Source organism: Fulmarus glacialis, unplaced genomic scaffold (genome assembly GCF_000690835.1).
Source record: "Fulmarus glacialis isolate BGI_N327 unplaced genomic scaffold, ASM69083v1 scaffold36704, whole genome shotgun sequence".
NCBI lineage: Eukaryota > Metazoa > Chordata > Aves > Procellariiformes > Procellariidae > Fulmarus > Fulmarus glacialis.
Genome location: NW_009206760.1, coordinates 1 through 22,132, shown reverse-complemented (window position 1 = coordinate 22,132; position 22,132 = coordinate 1). Strand labels below are relative to the sequence as shown.

The 22,132-nt window shown below is 37.8% G+C and overlaps 2 protein-coding genes across 2 annotated transcripts; one reads left to right on the top strand and one right to left on the bottom strand.

Annotated features, from left to right (window-relative positions):
* Window positions 1–1,124: 1,124 nt before the first annotated feature.
* On the top strand, window positions 1,125–11,697 carry LOC104069931 (cytochrome b-c1 complex subunit 2, mitochondrial; the record flags this gene model as incomplete). The annotated part of the gene is made up of 13 exons (XM_009575870.1): window positions 1,125–1,217; window positions 1,342–1,491; window positions 2,744–2,808; window positions 3,800–3,856; window positions 4,213–4,337; window positions 5,811–5,908; window positions 6,331–6,388; window positions 6,554–6,649; window positions 7,554–7,753; window positions 8,028–8,108; window positions 8,673–8,749; window positions 10,461–10,614; window positions 11,451–11,697. Coding segments are annotated over 13 exons (1,338 nt in total), but the record flags the coding sequence as incomplete, so codon positions are not given.
* Window positions 11,698–12,420: 723 nt separating this feature from the next.
* PDZD9 (PDZ domain containing 9) lies at window positions 12,421–20,250 on the bottom strand. Its single transcript, XM_009575871.1, has 4 exons — window positions 20,205–20,250; window positions 17,644–17,820; window positions 13,589–13,784; window positions 12,421–12,568 (listed from the first exon to the last, which is right to left on the bottom strand). The coding sequence occupies exons 1-4, from the start codon at window positions 20,248–20,250 to the stop codon at window positions 12,421–12,423; spliced, it is 567 nt and encodes a 188-aa protein (XP_009574166.1).
* Between the last annotated feature and the right edge of the window lie 1,882 nt (window positions 20,251–22,132).

Sequence of the window (22,132 nt, the reverse complement as noted above, 5' to 3'; positions counted from 1 at the left end):
GTCTCCCAGCGGATCCTTTCTGGCTGGGGAGGCTTCAGCTGCTTGTGGCAAGGTGGTGCCCTTGGCAAGCGGGACTCGACTACTCCCGGAGGCTGGAGGGGCAGAGGGCTTGTTCTGCTGCAAAAATCTTGTTGAGCTGGCAGACAGCTGAAATATAACTTGCATTAGGTCTCTGCTGGAAGTGCTCTCTTGAGTAGGATGGTATCTTCTGAGTCAAAGTATGTTTGTAAGTCAATTTTAGGCATACACTAGTAATTCATAAATAAGCAGGCTTAGGGGTTAAAATTAGGTGTCTTAACAAATTTGTGGTGGGGGAAGAAAGGAGTTTTTCCTAGACTCATACATTGAACAGAGTCTGTGGCAAAGTAGGGGAATTATGTCATTGGTATCCCTACAATTCTGAGTGCAGTAGTTTCTGTCATTCGGTTTTTACTTTGAGATGTATGGGAATGAAGTTATTTTTTTAATGTGAAGAGTAACAGATAAATTTATTTTACAAGTATCAGAAACTTCCAAAAAGGGTGGAAGGGGATAGCATTTCAGATTCAAAATCAATAGGCTTGTCATTTCTGTTGCCAGCTACTGGAGGGAAGTCTCTTGCAATGTTCACCTCTTCAATTCGAGGGCCTGCTTCTGGTTATTGCTCTGCAGTTTGGAGACTTGCATACGTGTCCTCTTTGTATGCAGCAGTCAGCGTAGATAGGTTGGTGTTCTGAGAAGTGCCTCTTTGGGAGTTGAACTGCCTACACGTAATAAATTCGAAAGTTATTTCCAAAGTTGTGTTCTGCATACGTGGATTGCTGTAGCGGTTTGTTCAGTTAATTGCTATACATTAGTCCTACAGACTATATAGTATCAGTAGAAATTCCCACTGCACAACAGCAAAGCGGGGTGGGGGGGGAGCTTTTTCTTGAACTTCCAGAGACCTCGTATAAGTCATTGCACAGGTTCCAACAGTGATGTAAAAAATGATTAGATGAATTACAAGGGAGTCACTGTTTTTACTCTGGGGCTTGAAGTTGTTCATTGTATTTCTACTTTAAAATTAGTTGCTTTTTCAGTGTGTAATGGAATATGTGATGAACTAATTCAGGAAATCCATTCTTTTTTGCTTTCCTCTCTAGAAGAGACTTTACTCACTTAAGGTAGCTCCTAAAGTTGCAACCTCAGCAACTGCAGAACGAGTAAAATTATCTCCAGAGTCTGAGGATCTTGAGGTCAGTATGAATACTGGTATTTTTTTCTCTCTCCTTTTTATTTATCTTTTAAAACTCAGTGCAAGCAGAACTGTGACAGTACTTCCAGTGGATGACTAACCCAAATTTTTTCTTTTTAATACAGATCACAAAATTACCAAATGGCTTAGTTATTGCGTCTCTGGAAAACTTTTCTCCAGCTTCAAGAATTGGTGTGTTTATTAAAGCGGGCAGCAGATATGAAACCGCTAGTAACTTGGGAACTGCTCACTTGCTTCGTCTTGCATCTACTTTGGTAGGTGTTTATTCTCTTTGTTATTATGTTGGCAGTAGATGAAATGGTGGAAGGTTTATGATACAAAGAGAAACGATATAGTAAAATTTAATCTAAGAGATCTTGTAAAGTGGAAAACAATGTACATTGATTCTTGGTTACCTGGTTCAAGTGCAGGAGAAATGGCATCACTTCCTGGAAGACAGGCAGTGATATTTGTTTAGAATTATGTTCTGGTGGTGTCTTAAACTATGTGTATAAAATACATCTATGTCAAGCTATCCACATAACTCATTTTATTTAAGCTGCAGTAAAAGTTAATTTGGGTGCTTGATACAAACTCAATTTTGTATGTGTGTGTGGAATATTTCTGAATAGTTTTTCTTACTACTGCCATCAAGATATGCAGCTGTTTGTTTTCCCTTCCTGTTTTATGTCTAGCTTCAGTTATACAAGATGCTGCGGAAGCAGATAAATATCGGCAGGTTCAAAAAAGAATCAGACAAATTCATTGATAGCAGGTCCTTAAACAGTTGCTAGTAGGAGTAACTCCTGTAGGTACTGCAGGAATACCATCGAATGGGTTGTGGGATGTTGTATTTAAACAGTCTCATCTGTTGCCACTGTCAGGTACAGAACGTTGGGTTGGATGTCCCATGGGCTTGATCCACTGTGGCCGTTCCCCTTGTTCCTGTTTATCTCAATTGCTGTCTGGCTCTAGCTGCAGATGTAAACACAACCTCTCTTGCACACCAGCCAGGTTGTGACAGTTAGAGCTACACAGCACCACTGACATGTCTTTGACTGCTGTTGTATGGTCTCAATCCACACCAGTTTCCGGCAGAAAAAAAAACCATCCCAGCTGCTTATTACCTCCTTCCCAACTGCTGCCCGAAGTTACTTTCCCCAGACAGCTGTCAGTGTAATAGTATGTATAGGCATTCCTTGCCCTGGTTTTGTCAAGCTTATCTAATTCAAAGAATCCTATTAAATGTTCAGGCAAACCTGGATCATTCTAGAATGGGGCAGGGGAGCAAATATGTGAGCAATTATGGTGGAAAATCAGAGAGAATGATAGAAATGATTGGGAGTAGGGATGCAGTAAGCTGGCTCAACTTTTCAAAATGGCTTCTGTATAAATGAGTGAACTGACACTGTTTCATCTTTGCCTGAGCACTGAACAACCTCAGGCAAATCTGTTCTTAAAATAACTAGAATTTTAAGTTGCTCTTTTTTTTTTTTCTTTTTTTTTTTTTTTTTAAAATTACAATAGACTACTAAAGGAGCATCTTCTTTCCGGATTACTCGTGGCATTGAAGCTGTTGGGGGTAGCCTAAGGTTTGTAACCACATGCAAAGATAATCTGTCTTGGTAAAATGCAAACAAGCTGTATGACTAAAGGAAACTTAAAACAGTAAGCATAACAATATGTAGGCAGATAAGCTCAGTGTGGTGATGGTACTTGAATGGTGAACCTTGACAAGGAACATCTTTTGTACTTCTCATTCTGTTAAGGTTCAAGAGTGTACCCATGATTGGTATTTTAAAAACACGTTTCAGTTAACAAAATATAAACGGTGTGTACCTGGAAGAAATATAATTTACCCAGAAAGCAAATTCTTTCTGCCTTTTCAGGCTTCGAGATTAAACTTCTTGAAGTCAGTAGATTCCACACACACACACACACACACACCCCGTTTTGTGAATAGATACCACTCCTCATACTGCAATTTTGGGAACAATTCAGATAGTAGTTGGCTTTCGTGATTTGAGAATTTAAAGCCTAGAAAACAAGCCTAAGAGAAATAAAAGAGGGGTCTCGCTCTGCCTGCTTTCTTGCAACGTATCTTGAAATCATCCAGTAAGATTGTTTTATACAGAATTTGGTTAAAAGCAGAGTTTTATATAACTTGAGACTCTACCCTTTTTTGTTCCTGTTAATTACAAATGTGTTGAAGCAAGTGAAAAAGACCAACTATGTTTTCTGCCTGGAAGAGAATAATTTCTAAATTGCCTTAATACATATACACATTTTTCTTCAAGTTTTGCTATTCAGTCTTATTTGTTGTTTTACCTTGAATTATCATGGTGTCTTAAATTCTGATGGTCACAAGACACTTATTACTACGTGAGTACTTAAGAGAGGAGTTTTAGTTATGTTTCTGCTGTGTGTTTTATCACTCCTTTAAACAGTCATCTCAAGCAGTTTTAAGGTTAACTAGATATTCTAGTCAATATCTTGCTGACAGATTCAATGAATGGGGAATTTGTGTGAAAATCCAATTCTATGTTCTCTGCTGAAACAGATTTTGTGTTTTTTCTCATTTAGTGTGTACTCAACAAGAGAGAAAATGACTTACTCTGTTGAATGCCTGCGTGACTATGTGTAGGTATCTAGATATGCTGTAAACTGAATTATTGCATTGTTTACAAACTGCTCTGTAGTAAAATAGAGACCTGTTGTTTTACAGGGTAGGAGTAATACCTATTTTCATGTCTTTGTAATAAATAAATAAATTACTGTATTAATATTCAGCTTCTGTATCATGTTACTGAGCATACAAATGCTACGGAACTGAAGTTGAATTCTCATACTTTGTACAGCAGTGCTAATAACTGCTCTGGCTCGAGTGATATATTTTGTTGTTAATGTGTTACAGATTAGCTTGAGTTGCTTTCAAGTTCAAAAGAAATACATGCTACTTCTATTGTGTTTAATGCCTTTGTAAATTTTTACTTTAGTGATACAGTAATGGAGTACCTTCTTAATGTCACCACAGCACCAGAGTTCAGACCATGGGAAGTAACTGATCTTCAGCCACGATTAAAAGTTGACAAAGCAATCGCACTTCAGAATCCTCAAGTTGGTGAGTGTATTTTCTGATCCACTGCATTGGCTTCATGGGAGTTTCTTCAAAATGAAGAAATTTTGCTCTGTCCCTTTTGCTCTGTCACATGACCATTTCATTTTTCGGCTTTTCCCCAATGATAGGTATGGTCTTTCTGTTGTTATGGAACTTTTTTTATAAATCCACAAGTTTTTCCAGCCTGTGCATAACAATGTTTAGCAAGTAACATGCTGAAGACAGCTTACACCATTCTTCTTGGCAGCTTCCATTTTACCTTTTTAATTTTTTTGAAGTACAACCGAAGAATGTGCAAGTCATGACTGTTGTTGACAACATATTTGCAGCAGCTTGTGTTCTGATAACAATATTTAGGTGTTACTCATCAATGTGGAAACAGTATTCTACAAAAAACTTCTTGAATTTGTGTGATTATTTTGGTATAAAAACAATATGTATTTTCATTACACTGAAAATGGGTTCCAGTTTTAGGTTTATAAATTTAGGTTCATGGGTTTAAAAAAAACAAAACAAAACACCAAAAACCTCCAAACAAACAAACAAAAAGCAAACACAAAGCCTCAGCCAAACCAAGCTATTCCAATATATCTTGTGTTACTTAACTCTAGTCATCCAAGTTCACCCAGGTAGTTCTGCACAATAAACATCATTTGTACTACACTCTGAAGCATGCTCACCTTCATAACCCATTAAAGGTGACAACACAATGTTGGGCTTTGGAAAATCTATGGCTTGTATTGAAGTGCTACTATTTTTTTAAATCAGAATCAAGAACAATCTTTGTTTTTTAAACTTGTATCAACTACAGGTTGGTTTCACAGTAATTTAATATTTTCAATTACAGTTATGTTCAGAATCAGAAGTATGAAGAAAGCAGTGTCATCCTTCTCTTGAGAATATTTTGAGACTATCAAACAGGAATGAGTAGAATGCTATTGGATGCAAGAAAAAACTTAATGAGAAGGGAATTGAAGACACTAGCATCCTTCATCTGAATAGGGAGATAGATGAGACATCACACAAAGCTACAAACAGTATTATAAACAGCCTGTTCTTTCTCAAGCTCAAGAACAAGGGATGCTTACAGTGAAGATGAGGATGATTCTGAAACTAATTAAAAGGATGTTGGGGTTTGTTGTTTCCTACTGCTCCCCCTCCCCCAAACACTGATTGCATTTATAGCTTGCTGTTGACGCTAAAAAGTGTTGAGTATATGCAAGTTATTAGATTTTCTTTTTTTTTTAAATAAGTTACAAAAGAATGGAAGCCCTCAGACCAGATTCTGCTGTTGCCCAAGGATTTGGATGAAACTTCAATGTGTATTGGATTATTCCAGACCTGCTTTTGCAGATCTTTTGGTCCTTCAAGTGGACTACAGCTCTGTTTCACTGGGATAACATTTAGGTTAATTCATAATCTTCATTAAAAGTGGCTCTTATGTTAATCATCATCACTGAAACTTTGTTCCTCTAGGAGTGCTGGAAAACTTGCATGCTGCAGCTTATAAGAATGCTCTGGCAAACCCCTTATATTGTCCAGATTACACAATTGGAAAAATTACTTCTGAGCAGGTAGGATTATTTCTGTTGTGTTATAAATCTGTTTCAGTTTCTTTATTGAGGATAGATGAGAGAGAAAATTTTTAGTAAATATACAGTAAGTATTTACTATCCTATTAGTCTGGTGTTAGTTTATTTCCATACAGCTTTTAGTATTGGGTACAGAACTCATGTTTACATTTAGAGAGGTGGTTAACGTTAGTGGCTTTTTGTTGATAGGAAGGCTGTCAATGAAATGCAAGTGTTCTTGTATAACAAGGGTTTTGTAGTTGTCACTGGAGAATGTGTAAAATGCTATTCTATAGACAGTTCCTTTTGGAAGCATTGGAGTTTGCTGCATGAAGAAGTATAAGGCTAACAGTGGATGTCAGAAACACACTTGCCATTTTTGTTCTTTGTACAAAATACCCTAAAATGTGAATTTACTGTTGCAGCTTCACCATTTTGTACAGAACAATTTCACAAGTGCAAGAATGGCTCTTGTAGGAATAGGTATGTATGTTCTTTAATGGACAATGTAATTCAAAAGGGAAAACTACTATAGAAATTTGAGTTCTCTGCAGAAGTGAAATATTACAGTACACTTAAAAACACTTTTATGTAACTGCTGTAGCTTTTCATTGCCATTACATCACTTGGAATAAACTTGTATTGCAGGTGTAAAGCACTCTGACTTAAAGCAAGTTGCAGAGCACTTTCTAAATATCCGAAGTGGAGCTGGTATTTCTAGTGCAAAGGCTGTCTATCGAGGAGGTAAGTATATTTCTTGTATCTGTTCTGAATGACTGATTTCCTGTTTATTATAAATGTAGCATTATTCAAAGTTGCAACTGAAAACTGTATAGTTGTACTAAATGCTGTACATGGGAAATGACAGTTCAGAGGCATCTCCCGTCTAAATAAGCAGAGTATTATTCCCCACCATGGAAAGTTCTGGGATAAAACCGAACCCATATCTCCAATAAAGCTTTACCTGCAAGATCATTTATTCCATAAATGGAAAAACAAGCTGGCATATGGTTTCTCTTGGCATTTTGGGGAAGATTCCCTTAAGAATAGATTAAGGACTGTCTAGAAGTCGTGGTAGGCTTTCTTTTTAGGGAAGATCTGTTAGAATGTCGTAAGTCTCTCATAAAAGACAAAGCAATGCTTAGCTCTTTCAGAGCAGTATCTTGTACTAATACCAATAGCTATTCTTTATTTGGGGTATCGGATCACTCTCTAAACAGATAGGGGAAAAATAGTTTCCAACATTTAATATTTGACTGGAATAACTTCAGTTACTATAAAACAGGATAAATATTACTATGAACAGAAGGTACGCTACTTTTCTGGATATTTGTTATCTGGAGATTCACTGACTTTTATCATCTCATACTATGTATGGTTTAGGGTCAGGTTCAAATAAGGCATAGCAAGGTACTTAATTTTGTACTTGCAAAAAAATTTTTGAATGTAAAGGACTTTTTAAAATGACCTACAGCCTACTAACAGCTTCTTGCTGTCTTCCTGAGTGGACACGCAATAACTTCACACCCTGGCTTCTCTCTCATGAAACCAACTCCTGGCTAGAAATGTTTCCTTTCCATACCTCTGAACATACAGTAGTTTCTAAGTGAACACTGCCTTACCTTTTTTTCTGTTGTTGTATTTTTAGGAGAAATCAGAGAACAGAATGGTGATAGCCTTGTCCATGCTGCTATTGTAATAGAAGGAGCTGCTGTTGGAAGTGCAGAAGCAAATGCGTTCAGTGTTCTTCAGCATATTTTAGGTGCTGGACCCCTAATCAAGAGGGGAAGCAATGCTACAAGCAAATTATCCCAGGGTGTTGCTAAAGCAACTACCCAGCCATTTGATGTAAGTTCAAAAGGTTACCGTACTCTAATATTCTAAGTAAAATGCGTACTATCCTTTGAGAGGTTACTCCCTCCAGCTAGAATCTTAATAAGTTCATTCTTGCACAAGTTACAGTATTTCAGAGAAGGCCTTCCAATATGATCTTTCCTCTGCACAGATGGAGTTTAGCTTCCTGAATTACACTATTTTAGATCCTAATCATAATTATTTTCCTATGCTTGATGCTGAGTTGTTCTGATACTTGAAAGAGTTGATGATAATGTTTGTTTTGCAGGCTTCTGCATTTAATGTTAACTACTCTGATTCTGGCCTCTTTGGGATTTATACCATATCCCAGGCTCCAAATGCTGGGGAGGTGAGTCGCTGATTAGAATTTAAGTATTAACAACATAACTCTCAAACTAGTGTTTTGATTTGAGATAGTGACTGATTCATCTAATAAAAGTCAATTCATCTGGTTTCTTGTATAAGAATGCTGCATGTTCAGTTATGACTTAACTCTGTATGCTGGGAATGAGACTTGCTTTCTGGGAAGTACAAATACCTAATACAAACTAGAGCTAGTAAAATACCTTGAATTGCTGATTGTAATTGCTGATTTACATGTGTAAGCCTAAGCATATCATGAGGAACGTGCTGGCTCTCGAAGCTGGCAGAACTGAATGCTCTCATGAAAAATGGTGAGACCATGCAAATTCGTGTGGTGTTGCAATTTAAATCCACACTGTTTTTTGTGTCTCACTTGGGCATTTATTACAGTGGTTTTAGTTTTGTTATAAAGCTGTTTAGAATTGAGTTCAGGCAGACAATCCCAACACTGTCAGCTGCTCTCCCCTGAAGTTTCTAAGATGTCAGATAATAGAAATAACATGTTGAAATTTAATGCGGAAGAAGTCTTAAATGATTTAATTATCCTCAGGTCATTAAAGCTGCTTTGAACCAGATAAAGGCAGTTGCTCAGGGCAGTGTCACTGATGACGATGTCACAAAGGCAAAGTAAGTGAGTAAAGAACCGTCTTGTGTGTTGTAAAGAGAAGTTTCTTAACATGCCGCTACTTGTCAAACACTTAGACTATTCTGTACAGCAAAGCTTATCGTTATTATTTCCATGGGGAACTGCTTGCTTTCCTGCGTTAGAATTGAAGCATTGTGAATACTTTTTCTTTCAAAGCTACACTGATTCTCAGCTAGTGGTATTACCTAATAAAACCTTCTTAGATAAGTGTCAATGTTTTCTGAAAACTGTTTCAATGTAAGAAATTAGCAAATATCAGCAGATGCTGTCGTTTTAATCATACTCTGTAGTATTAAGATGTATTTAAATTAGAATCCTAAATTACATTATTTAGGTAATTGCCTTTACAGTCACACTGCAGCAATTCCCAAAACAATTATATTAAGCAATCTTCTGCATCTTCAAAGAACAGTAGTAATGGTGGTCTGCAAGTGTAAAGTACTGAATTAGTGATGTTACATCCAAGTGCTCAAAATACGTGCCCCTAGGAATATTTGAGATGGGGGAGAATTACTATTAGAGATGCAGTAACGCCAACAAAGTTTTGGCGTTTCTAATTTATAGAGGGTTGTGCACGTTAGTTGGTGCTTGATCTCCAAGTGGTGTTAAACTGCACTGAGCCTCTAAAACTGTAGTTGTGCAATACAACAATATAGTACAGGTTTATTCAAGTAGAAAAATTAAAATCTTGTCTGTTGCGTATATAAAATACTTAGAAGATTCCACGTAAAGCTTGATTACACAAAACATGATAACCTAGGCATGATTGCTTGTGCCTTAGTCACTAGTAGCTAAATGGTGAATTCTGGACCTTTATGTTTGGCATTATTAGTTTTGTGGGGGGTTTTTTGGTCATTTTTTTGGTCTTTTTTTTTTTTAAGAAGCTGCCTAGTATTAGGGAGTTACAGTGCTGTGGCTTTCTTTTTTTGTGTGTGTGTGAGTTTCCCTTCTGGAATGGCTTCACATATTTTCTATATTGCTCTTTTTCCTTCAGTGACAAAAAAACCCACCCCAAAAACCAAAATCAAGATCAGTGATATTTGCAGAGTCTTGCAATTCAGTCAAAAATACCAAGCTACTTAATCTATTGGAATAAACCATTTTCTGTCATTTCAACTTTTAAAAAAGAATAGAAGGACTAGCTTATAAAAATAAGACTTTCACATGTAGCAGTGAGACTGTGTGAAACAGAAAAAACAGTATAAGCTTGCTGTCTTTTAACAGAACATGGAACAATTGCACAAGGAACGTAACCATTTACATCCATTGCTTCTTTGTTGCTTACAACAAAATTGCTCTGCGTACATCTGTTCTTGATGAAAAACTGGAATCAATTTTAAACCTAATTTTTAAACTTGATAGATTAGTTTGTCTAATTCCTGGAGTACCTGCATTAGTTACTTCAAACAGAAACAAATTCTGAGCTAGACATCTTCTGACTGTGTGGGGTGGCTGATCATTCCAAGGCCGTAGGTGTTCAAGTACCCTGTCATTTTCATGCTTGGACTATTTGTGGTGCCTCTTTCCTAACTACAGGACCCTTCCATACTTGAAAAGGAAAACATTTCAAAATGGAGAGGAATCTTGAAAACTTAAAAAGCACCAAAAACTCATTGCACTTATGGGGGTGGTGGGGAACATAATAACAGGACTTGCATGCTCACTCATCCTTAATGCTTTATTTGACGGCAGAAACCAGCTGAAAGCCACCTATTTGATGTCAGTGGAGACTGCAGAAGGGTTACTGAATGAAATTGGCTCTGAGTCACTGGTTTCTGGCACACACTCATCACCATCTGTTGTTGCTCAAAAAATTGACTCTGTAGCCACTGCTGATGTTGTGAATGTAAGTATGTGTCGGCATCTACAGGTGTTCCTTAATCACTGTGTAACCTTTTTTTATACAAAACTGGTGATCGTTTGTCTGTGTTTATAAACAGACACATATACTATCTTTAAAAAAAAAGCAACTCATTTACAAATCCCAGCTGGCTATCTTTATTAAGAGAAGACCCTTTAATCCAATACATTGTAAAACTAGCGTAGCTGGGAGTGTGTGAAATTCTCATCTGCTTCACTTAAATTTACCAAAACTGCCAACTAGTATTCGTGGAAAACTTGATATTCGTTCCAGTGCAGGCACTTCTGTGTCAAGGCTTTTACGATTCCTGAGTCTAGAATATTTGGTGTGCTTAATAAAACAATTAGGCTTTCAATGATAAATTGACATAACTGCATTGCTATTCCAAATTATCTTGTTGCTTATAGTTGAAGCAAACTTCATACAGCAATCCATCAGAGAGAAATTCTAAGATAAAAAACTTGTTTTTTCAGAGTCACCACTAATTTGTGTTGCAGTACCAACTAGCTTTAGTAGTAAGGAGAGATCCACTGTATCTTGTGTAACAATTATTCTAGGAATAACCATTTTCAAAGAGTTTATGCCTTTTACATCCAACTGTCATTCTGCCATTCCTGTTTAGATTATAAAGTAACGGAGGAGCTGGATTAGAAGCAAGTAAGTTTAGACAGCAAAAGGAAAACTGTTTACTTGATGATGTACTCTAATAGTGTTGGGATTTGTTGTTTCTTTTAGTAATTTGAAGCTGAGTCTGTGAGCAGCAAGATAAATTCTGTTGTAGTGAATATTTCCTTATATCCATCTTTCTGAATTATTTTCAGGCTGCAAAGAAGTTTGTCAATGGGAAGAAATCAATGGCAGCTAGCGGGGATTTGGGAAATACTCCTTTTCTTGATGAGTTGTAAAAACAAAACTGGGATGCGTATTCAAGATGGACCTGAGCTCTAAGTCACCTATGTTCTAAATAAATTAACTACTAACATGTTATTTATGAATTCAGTTCTTTCAGAAAATTAATCTGGAGTAATTGTGGCTTGCACTCATCAAATAAAGTGCTGAGTTCATACATTTTGTGCTGATTTTTTTTCCACTGAAAATGGTATCTAAAATGCTGATAAGTCTGGCTCTGTACACTGAGTGTAAAACTACAGTGAGAAAATAAGGTGAATTTAGTCAATATATAAAATAGATGGACCAAAAATTATCATTGGATGCAGACAAATACTGTAATTGCCACTAGTTGTCCATGTATTCTGGGAAAGTTCTTGGTAAACTGTCTGCACCATCCTTATATCAAGTAAATGAAGAAATTTACCTTCAAACAAAGATGAATATAGTAGACCTTGGAGCTTGCAACTGCTATTTGTCTGGGACTAGCAGAGGTAGTGTTTCTGAATGTCTTCTCCACAAGTAGCACTGATAGACATCTTCGAGGGGAGGGAGGGCATTGCTAAAACAGCTTTATATAGCTAATATATCATTTCAAGTATCTTAGGACATCTAGATTTTTTGGAAGCCTAGGCATGTATTAAAACAGATAAGATACAACTTCAGAAATCTAGGTTTGAAGAAGTCAAGTTTTGAGCTATTCTGAAACAAAGGCAAGTTCTTCCAGATAGGACGTATCTAATACAGAAGGGCAGGAGGAAGAGGAACTGGTCTCATTGTTTTCCACAGCCTAGTATGAAGGAGGTCTACCACTAGCATCAAACTTAGGATTGCACAATGCATCAATATAATTATGAAGTACAGCATCACAACCGGTGTCTGTGCCTACTCTAAGTGTCTGGCCTATATCAGATACCTGGATATTGATAGTAACTTAGGAGTGAGCTCAAAACAGTATGACTGGGAAGATTTATACTGAAAAGTTTCCAAGTCTACATCATCATTGCTACTGGATCCGGTGTCATCTTCATCCTCAGCATCTTCACTTGTGCTGAAAATACACAGGATGGTATTACTTTAACATGCGATAATTCCCATAGCCGTTTAATTAACTAATCATGGTCTTGAGTTTTTTGCGAATACTTGTGCTAAAGGCAAGTCCATTAGTTCTGAAGCTCCTCTAATACTAAACTAATACTATTGTCCGTAGTCCTTTACACACTGTTTCATTTGGACTCTAAAGTAATAGCTAAGTTGTAATTCAGTCAATAGAAAAGCAAGCTATCTTTTTTCTGCTCCTTCAGAATAGCAAATAATTTGATTTATTTAAACATAAGCTTAGAGGTTTAATCTCTTGGAAAGCCCCTTGCTGCGTGAGCTTCCTTTCTGCTGTTCTAGCCTAATTATCTCTTTTTAATACTTCTGTTCCTTCCCCTACCTCTGAGGTTTTTTTTCTTTTACAACTTTGTGCCTCAGGAAAATGCGTAACTGCCTTGTATCCCATCTAGATTAATTATACTTGCTATATGAGCCACCTTTAGGATTGAGAGCAATATATTTTTAAAAGCTTCTGTATGCAGTGGCTCTGAAGAAGAGTTTATTTTTCCTGAAGTTTAATTTTAAAAGTCATAATCGTCAACCACTGTCAGTAGTTAGACTGATTAAAAAACAGATAAGCTTTTTACATGGTTGTAGCAAGACCTCCATCTTGGTATCATCAGCTACTTCTGATTGTCTAGATCCTTGGCTATGACAATCGACATGGCCTCTTTGACTTCAGTGGCATTCTTGCCAGCCAGACTTTTTATGGTCTCTGTGGAGGCAGGAAGGGGCATGTCTAAAATTAATGTTTGTCATGACCCCATCTTCACTGTAACTAGAAAAGTAAACTTTTCTTTTGGTATTTGTTCATTTCAAAGCAGAGTTTTCTATTTCAGAAAAACAAATGAAAGTAAATCCTTAGACTAACATTTTATCCTAAAATGAAAAAGCTATTACACTATTTCTTGTTTCTTGCTAGAATAATAATCAAGGTGTGAAATTCTAGTTATGTACAATACTTATTTCTTACTCTGCTGTCATCACAGGAAGCTTTGCTTCAGGAATTAATTCAACTGCATTTTGCCAGTGTTGAGGTACTTCAACAAAACCTCTGTAAACTCTGATTTGTAGGGTAGTTCCTACAGGAATATTGTGCAGGAGTTGCCTAAGCTCTCGCAGAGTCCATCCTAAAACTTTAGCATGTCCAACTTTTATTAGAACATCACCTGCCAAGGAAGAAAATTGACAGCAATCAGTTTAAGAGACTTCTTCAATTTTTTTAATGTTCGTATTACAAAAGATGTAGTCTTAACCACTTTCATATTTTTATGTAAAAGCATGTGTTTATCAGCTCTCAAACTAACTGGATGCAATTTTTTTCTTTTGCTTTCTTTTTTAATAAAAGATTTTATGTCTGTTAAGAGCTAACCTTTTCACAACACTATGGAAAACTGCAGTTCACTTACTTACTTTGGGATTTTTCTGAGCGAACGAGCTAAACTTTAGATTGCCTATTCTGTGCTACCTTGCATTTCTGTGAGGTTTTTTAGGCAAGATAAAGGTACAATGGTGCGTGCTCTAATCAGGAGCACTACTTGGGATCAGACAGACTCCAGCAAGGTTGAGCTGAGGTTACACAGTTGCACTCCAAACAGTTCTGCTGGTATCTCTCCACTGCTTCACTGTACCTTTTCACAGCTGGAATACCCTGTCTATACATATCTGCTGCCTACGCTTGTATGTCACCTTTTTGTTTATCTGTTGGTATGGAGCCAAGCATACACCCCTTCCTCCACAGTGGCTGAGTTTACCTAGGTGGATGCTAGAAAATCTGTGTAACAGCCGTGTCACCTTATGTTTGTCTGGGCCCCTGGAGGTTTCCAGGGTTTGACTCTCCTCGGTGGCTAGTGCCTGTTCCTCCTCTCTGAGAACAACCAACACTTGGGCACATTGCAAGACAATGTCAAGAGAGGCCAGGGGAGAAGTAGGAGGTGCCTACAACAGCCGGTGCAGAATCTAAGTGAGGAGTTCCAGCAGAAAGCGGGGGTGATGTTTTTTGTGTTTGTATGTTTGTTTGTTTGTTTGAAGGGATAAAGCTGCAAATAATATTCTTACTACCTGCTGCCAGTGGAAAGCACTGAGCTGCAGTTTGCAAAAAGCAGTACTGCATCCAAGAACAACAGAGTACAGAAGCCCCAGCACCTATATATACCATGGGGTATAACAAGATGGGCTTTGAGAGGTTGGGGGAATCGCAATTACTGTGTAAACCTGTAATTTTGAAGACTGCAAAAGGCAAGCAGAATCAATCTGCAGCAGAATACAGCTCTATCAGCAGCCTGGCAGAAACAGTTGCACAGAGGAGCAGTATCAGTAAACATTATGTATTGAACTGCAACAGAACAGCATAGGGGATTTAAACAAGCAGTACAGCTGTCTGCTGCCATATTAGGCAGAGCAAGGAGCCTCTCTCCATCTGCTCTATTTTCTTCTTAACCCTTTTGGGTTAAAATGCCTGTAGCAAAAATTTACAGGCTTTAAAACTATTTACTTGAACTACTGACTATCATTTTTTCATTCACTTTTTCCACTAACTCCTCCTTCTACTCCATCATCATCACACCCTCTTTCCACTCTAGCTTGTCACAAGATATTGGTTCTACTGGGGTGCAAACAAGTTCTGGAACAAGTACCAGGATGGCAGATACCAAAAAAGCAACAGCAAACATTTTACCAGCAGTTTTATGTAAGTTCTCAGCCTCAAACAGAAAGGTAAATCACCCAGATTATGTGTTTCAAAATGCATAGACATAAATGTACTTATGCTTTAAAATATCTGCAAGACACACTTGGCTTTTAATAGATTCTTTCAGAATTCCGTGTTTTCTGCCCACATGTGCTGATAACGCTGTTGTGGCAAGTCAAAGCCATCTCTGAACTGCAGACATAGATAATTTTGCTCCTCCAGCATCTAGAGTCTGAACCACCCAGCTTCTCAGTTCACCTATCAGTTTTGTGATTTATATCATTCAGTGGCCACTGAACATTTATGTGGAGATAACCTCTTGCTCTGTGAAGGTATTTTGAGGAAACACAAGTACTAAGCAGCCCTGTTTCTTCTTGCTGGCATGGAGAATAGGGCATGCACACATGCATATGAGTTTGGTGAGTCTCACTGTAGGATTTGAAGACATTAGTGCCTCACACTACCTCTGTTGATTTCTACCTCCTCCCCATTAAAGTCAGCAGAATGGCACCAGCTCTTTCAAGCTATAAGCAGTAATAAAATTGTTCTTTTAGGTTGCAGTTTGAAATTGTACAGATAATACTCAGCTTACTTAACTGAAAAAATAAGTCCATAAAGATAAAACCTAATCCACAGCAAGAAAAACTCCTAAGATGCTCTGTACTTTGGTATTAGTGCCAAAATAAGTGCACTGCCTCTGGTATCATTAAGAGATGGAGCTTCTACAAAACACTATCTTTTCTGCAAAATTTTACAGCTTTGGTCTTAAATACAAAGTTTTTGTAAGTTCACTCTAAACACAAATTGAAGAAATTCAGCTGTTTGCTTTTTTGTGTGTGTGTGTAATGTGCTGAGTTAGATCCAGGTGCCCCATGAAGTATGCTCAAATTGTTTCTTCTGGCTCCAAAAACTAAGATCAGCTACAAAGAGACAATGTTTGTTACCAGTCCTCAACCCCCTTTAAACTCAATACTTGCTGCAGCAAATCAAACACATCACATGCCACAAGTAATTTGACTCCGTGTTCTTGTAGCCTTTATTGAATATGCTTTTGGACCTTGCCTTTTTCAAATTGTTGCAAACAGAACTACTTAGTTTCAGTGATTAATAGTCTGTATTTTTTACCTTATGGTTATAAAAAAAAAAATCCCCAAAATAACCAAATCAGTATCATATATATGCTTTTGTATACTTTTTTTAGGGAATAGATTAAAGCTATCAGCTCCTAAAATAACAGTAAAAAAAAAAAAAGTACTTGTTCAAATCCAAATCCATTTCTATTTTATGCTCAGGATTTTTCCACTGATTTTTATACTTCGATGAAAAGTGCAAAGCCTTGTCTAAAAAGAGGTTAAGAACTCCACTCGATGGCTTTTATTGCATCAAACAAGCTGATCTTTCTTCCTAGTGCTTGGAATTCTAATTCTCTCTAAAAGGTGCAAGAAGAAAGGACTGCCCAAACTATAAAGGCAATGCTGGGAAAATTGTTCTAATTTAAAGATATGCATTTTCACTATACAGCCAGTAAATTTCTGAATTACTTCATTACGCTCAAGTCTTAGCTTCATAGATTTCTTTGTTAGAGACAATTTAATAAATGGTAATAACATAGCACACTATTGTCCCCAAACTGTTCATGAGTCTAATGTAATTGGTCTAGGGACCAATAAGAAGCAGTCAAATTTACAGAGCTTTCAATTACAGGCTTAATATAGGAGTATGATGTTCCACAAGAAACCTTAATAACTAGTAATAGTCTGTTAATAGTGATATGGCACATTTCAGGTTTAAAGCATTTAGCAAATGAACACCTGCATGGATTTTTAAGAGCACAGAGATTAGTCCATTGCCACCTTGTAACTTTCTGTATAATAAAGAGAAATAAAAAGCAAACAATAAGGCAAATTAATTTCAAGACTTCAGGAAGTTTTGTGTTACTTGTAGAGTGAAATTACTTGAACAACAATGCACTGAACAACGAATGATTATTCAAGTTTTATTGCTGTGTAAAGGTAATAGTCAAACTATTTTTGGACAAACCTGCTGATGAATAGGAATTCTGTTTTTGCTGGAGAACAATATATAGACTTAAATCTTGATCTGATCATGAAACAGTCACCCCTACCAGCTATTTTAAGATCACAAGTATTTCATTACCATGGAATGCTGGCACGGAGCTTTATACAGTTTGTGCTAGTTTCTCTTCTGTGTAATTTTAAATTGAGTTTCTTTTGATCTGTGTAAGTGTAAATAAATCAAAGACAGGCTCAAAGCATAAATGCAGAACAAGAATATTTTCAATGCTATTAAATTTAAATATCACTGTTCATCCTTTTTACCTGGTTTTAGCTTTCCATCATTAGCTGCAGAGCTTTTCTCAACAAGGCTTGTTATCTGGAGATATGGCCCATTCTGTATGATTATGAGACCCAATCCTTGCTCACTCATCCTAATATTTGCCTTCAATGCTGCAATCAGTCTGTGCTGAGAGATGTTTTCCGGTGCTGGCAATTGCCCTTCAAAAAGTGAGAGGAAAATTTTACTAGTTGAAAGTGTGATATCATTCTTCAGTAAAACGTTTAAGGAGACATTTGAGCAGGTGCTGTACCCATTTTTAATCGTCCATACAGTTAAGACCCTCAATCTTAATTGCTTTTCTAGATAGGCATTGCCTGCTGAGTTGCTGCCAAAAAGCCATTATTGCAATACTTATAAAAAGTTAGTGTACTCCATAAACTAACTTTCTGCAAATAAATATACTGAAAGTAGTTTTTACTTAGAAACTTATTTCTTAAAAAGTCACACATTTTACCAAGAGAAAAAGCAATAGTGCTGTTAAGTATTCACTACAAATGGCGATATATTCAGGGAAGGTAGAGAACAGGGTACAGAATAACATAACAGAGGAGTTGTCAGTTAAGGACTTCAGGAAAAGATTGAATTCCTATAAAAAATTGATTTTTCAAATCAATACTTATAGAGGAGATTAATTTCTAAATTTCCAGCAGATTACTTTCACACCCTGCTGCTGATGTGAGGGAAGGGACTGTACTTGCCATATTTAGCACCTACAGAAGTAAAATACCCTTGAGCATCCATTATCCATTAAAATGCATAATACAAGTAGTACAATATAAATGACATTATCCCAGTGTCTCCCCCTCGAAATATAATAGGGTAATAAAGTAAATCCTCCATCTCTCAAGCCCGTTCTCCTCATCAAGAGCCAGGAAAAGTTAAGACTGTCACATGAGTGCTTTAGACTCCTAAAACAAACTGTATTTTGTTAAAAATGACTTTTTTGTCTCTGTTTTAAGATGTAATCTCTAAATGTAACTTCTGACAGTAGGGTAGCAATAACTTAACTGCTTGAGACCATCTCCAGAGGTCTGGAATCACTTAATGAAAACTTCCACCACTTTACCCCTCTTCTTTAAAATACGGAAACTTGGTCATCTTTCCAATGGCTTCAGTAAAGCTTTGGATCAGGCTCTAAATGACAGCACAGAATGTCTATAAAAGAATTAGGATTGGAAGTATAGCGATGTGAACATTTGATTTGTCAATTTGGCTGACCATCTCCAGAGGTCTGGAATCACTTAATGAAAACTTCCACCACTTTACCCCTCTTCTTTAAAATACGGAAACTTGGTCATCTTTCCAATGGCTTCAGTAAAGCTTTGGATCAGGCTCTAAATGACAGCACAGAATGTCTATAAAAGAATTAGGATTGGAAGTATAGCGATGTGAACATTTGATTTGTCAATTTGGCTGCTGAACTGAAAAACTAGGAATGGTTTGAATTTTTTTTTCCTTACCAATGAAAAGTGCAGGATTTTTTTGTTGTTGAGAATACCACATTTCATTTGGATGAAATACTTAATTTTCATGGTCATGCAAGAAAATCAAAGGAAGACCCACTCGGGAACACACTTTCATCTGCTGATAATTCTGAGAGCTTGGATGTCTGACATGCTACTGTTTTTCCAGCTCAGGAATTTATGCAAAGTAGAACAGGAGCAGCAGAAGGGATTGAAACCTTTTCTATGATGTTCTTGGTCACTTTTCAAGAAATGTGTGTTTCAATCTTTTTCAGCCAGAAGAGGGAACTGAATCGTAGTTTCTTACTTCCAGAATGAGTACTTAACTCCCAGGCCAATAAATGTAAACAGATGATACGAAGTAAAGCTAATTTATATTATTTTTTAGCCAAAATTATTCAGCAAATTCCATTAAAATTCATGAGCAGTTGTAGGTCAGCAAATGATCAGCAGTGAAACAGCAAACAAAAAATTCTAATAACAAATCTAGCTAACTTTAATCAGAAGCCAGAATCCTGATTTTAAGCTGCTTCTTACTGCATGAAGTTATCTTGCTGGACATGAGAGATTTAAAACCATGAAAGCTGTGACTAATCCAAAGCCTACAAAAGGAGGAGGAATGCTAAGATTCACACTTTTAGATGAGACACTTGTCTTTTTACTATACCTGATATCAGTCTATATAGTCTCCAAGGAAGTTGGATTTTCTCTTTGTTCTGTGCTACAGAAAGTTTAGATACTTGACAGACCTTACATTACAGTTCCCCTAACACTGTCCTGATTTTCTCCAAGGTCACCCTTAAATTCTGCAGTTTCTGCAGGCAGCAGCATGCTAAAGAAACATCCTTTTCCTCTTGTCATCTGCCTACGATTCTGTTGCAAACACTCAACCTCAATTTCTAGATACTAAGAAAATTTGGGCCACTGGGAGCATTGTGAAGAAGATAAACTGTCTGGTAGCACAAGGACTTTAAAAGTTTGAGATACTGAAATACAGGACTGGAAAAGTACTGCTGGGGCAGCAGTGAGGAGATGGAAATGAACAGAGGAAGAAATGACCGAGAGAGATGGAAACTCACTCTTAGTTTCATCCCCAACCACTGGCGAAGACCGTGTACGTTCCATCGAGTCGAGGAAGAGCTTTTTCTATGAAGCCAAAACCACTGGGCAGGCATGTCCTAGGTGACCCTCTTGGAAACGTGCTACTGCTCCATGATCACCTGTGGAGGCACCAACCCCCGGCAACTGCTCGGAATGCCGGCAGGTTCTGAGCCACCCCCCAGCGCCACACCAGTAACACGAGTTTTGTAGGGAAGTCTGGCATTGGGCAGAGGATGTGTCTGTATCCAGTGTATTGTGTCAGTCCAGAGGAGTAATTCGATTCAGGCTGCCCATCCGTCAATGCTGCACCCCTGTCTGAGGCCCCGAAGCTTCCTGGAGAACCTATAGCCAGCGGTGTCCCTCCCACACGGCATCCTTAGGCATGTACTCATCTCCTAATAAACCTGAGAAAGACTAAATAACTGACCACGCAGCCTGCAGGGTATGAAGACTGGATTCTGTCACTATTTCTGACTTCATATTTGCCTGCATATCAAAAGCCAATAAAAACCATATCTTCCCTTTGTGTACCCTCTCCACCCCTCCTTCCTTTATTCCTTTTGCCATGAAGCTGTAATTTGGAGACAAACCCATTTTGAGGCAGACTTTTACATAATGCTTGTATTAAAAGCTATTTAAATACCACTTAAAGCCAGTTTATAGGACAGTTGCAGATGATTCCTGGAAATAACTTCTTTTCAAGGCTGCTGGATTCCTATTGTTAGTGCAATATAATTTTTAAATCTTTTAAATAAAAAATCAATTGTCCCATTTCTTCCATGCACTAATTGTTCCCTGTTTAAAGGGAATAATTTCAGCTGTTTTTCATCAAAAGTCTTACTATTTTCTCCATTCTTAAAATCTGTCAAGAATAGGTAATTTCAAAAGAACCTAAGTACAGCTCTTGTCCTCCAAATAAGTCCTACTGATTGCAGTTGAACACTTTAAGATTACTTTACTAGTATCTCCATTTTGTTTGTGTAGTCTCCCATCTACATAAGACTTACATATAAATAAACAGCACAGACAATTGCCTGCTTGGCTTCCCGATATGTTCTGTATATGCCAGTTATGCTGCTCTGGAAAAAACAGCTGGGTGTTTGCTGTTAGAAGGAAAAAAATATGTAAGCAATTAGATTTTTTTCAAGTACCTGTAGATGTGGGGGCTGCTAGACTAATTAGTTCAGCATTCCCATGGCAGAGTGGCATTATCGAAGGCACAGTTACTGTGGCCAAAACTGGGCTGGTTTCCCACATTTGGTGCATTGTTCATTTATTGGCTACAGATTCCCCCACGCTTCAATATAGCTGAATCCATGGAAAAACATGTCATCAAAAATCGCTGTATTTGGGTGAGTTTTCTAGTCAAGATTAATTAGGTTTTCTTCTAAACACCAGCACAGACAGCGACACAACGTAGGGCTTTTGCGGTGCTCCACAGCCATGTAACATCTGGAGGAACCTCCATGAATCAGTCCTTCAACTTTCCCTTTTACCATTGCTATAGAAGCAACTCTGAAATTTAGGCTAATGCCCAATATTTCAAAGGGATAAAGACCGACAGAGACTAGTAAAACACGAGATTTTTTTTTTTTTTGCGGTGAAGACAGATCTGTGATCGTTCCCCAGCCCTCTTTACACAGTGATGACCAAGTTGCTCGTTGTCGTCTCTCTGTGCACGTTTCCCTTGGGGGATGGCCGGCCCTGCCAGAGGGCCGTGAGGAGGGGGCTGCCCCGGCTGCACCCGGCCTGAGGGCTCCGGGCCGGCGCAGTAAGAAGAGAGGGATCCCCGTGTGCCTCGGGGAACCTTTGAGGATACGGATACGTGAGGGCAGCGAAGGACCAGGCCCCGGGGCAGGTGCTGGGGCCCATCCAGGGCGAAGCTGAGAGGGGACGAGGCGGAGCC

Excerpts from the sequence above, each read along its gene's own strand:
- PDZD9 (XM_009575871.1), bottom strand. The coding sequence starts at position 20,250 with ATGGAACGTACACGGTCTTCGCCAGTGGTTGGGGATGAAACTAAGA. Across the intron at positions 17,821-20,204 it reads GGTTGGGGATGAAACTAAGA|GGCAATTGCCAGCACCGGAA; the intron begins GTGAGTTTCCAT and ends CACTTTTTGAAG. Across the intron at positions 13,785-17,643 it reads TGATGGAAAGCTAAAACCAG|GTGATGTTCTAATAAAAGTT; the intron begins GTAAAAAGGATG and ends CTTCCTTGGCAG.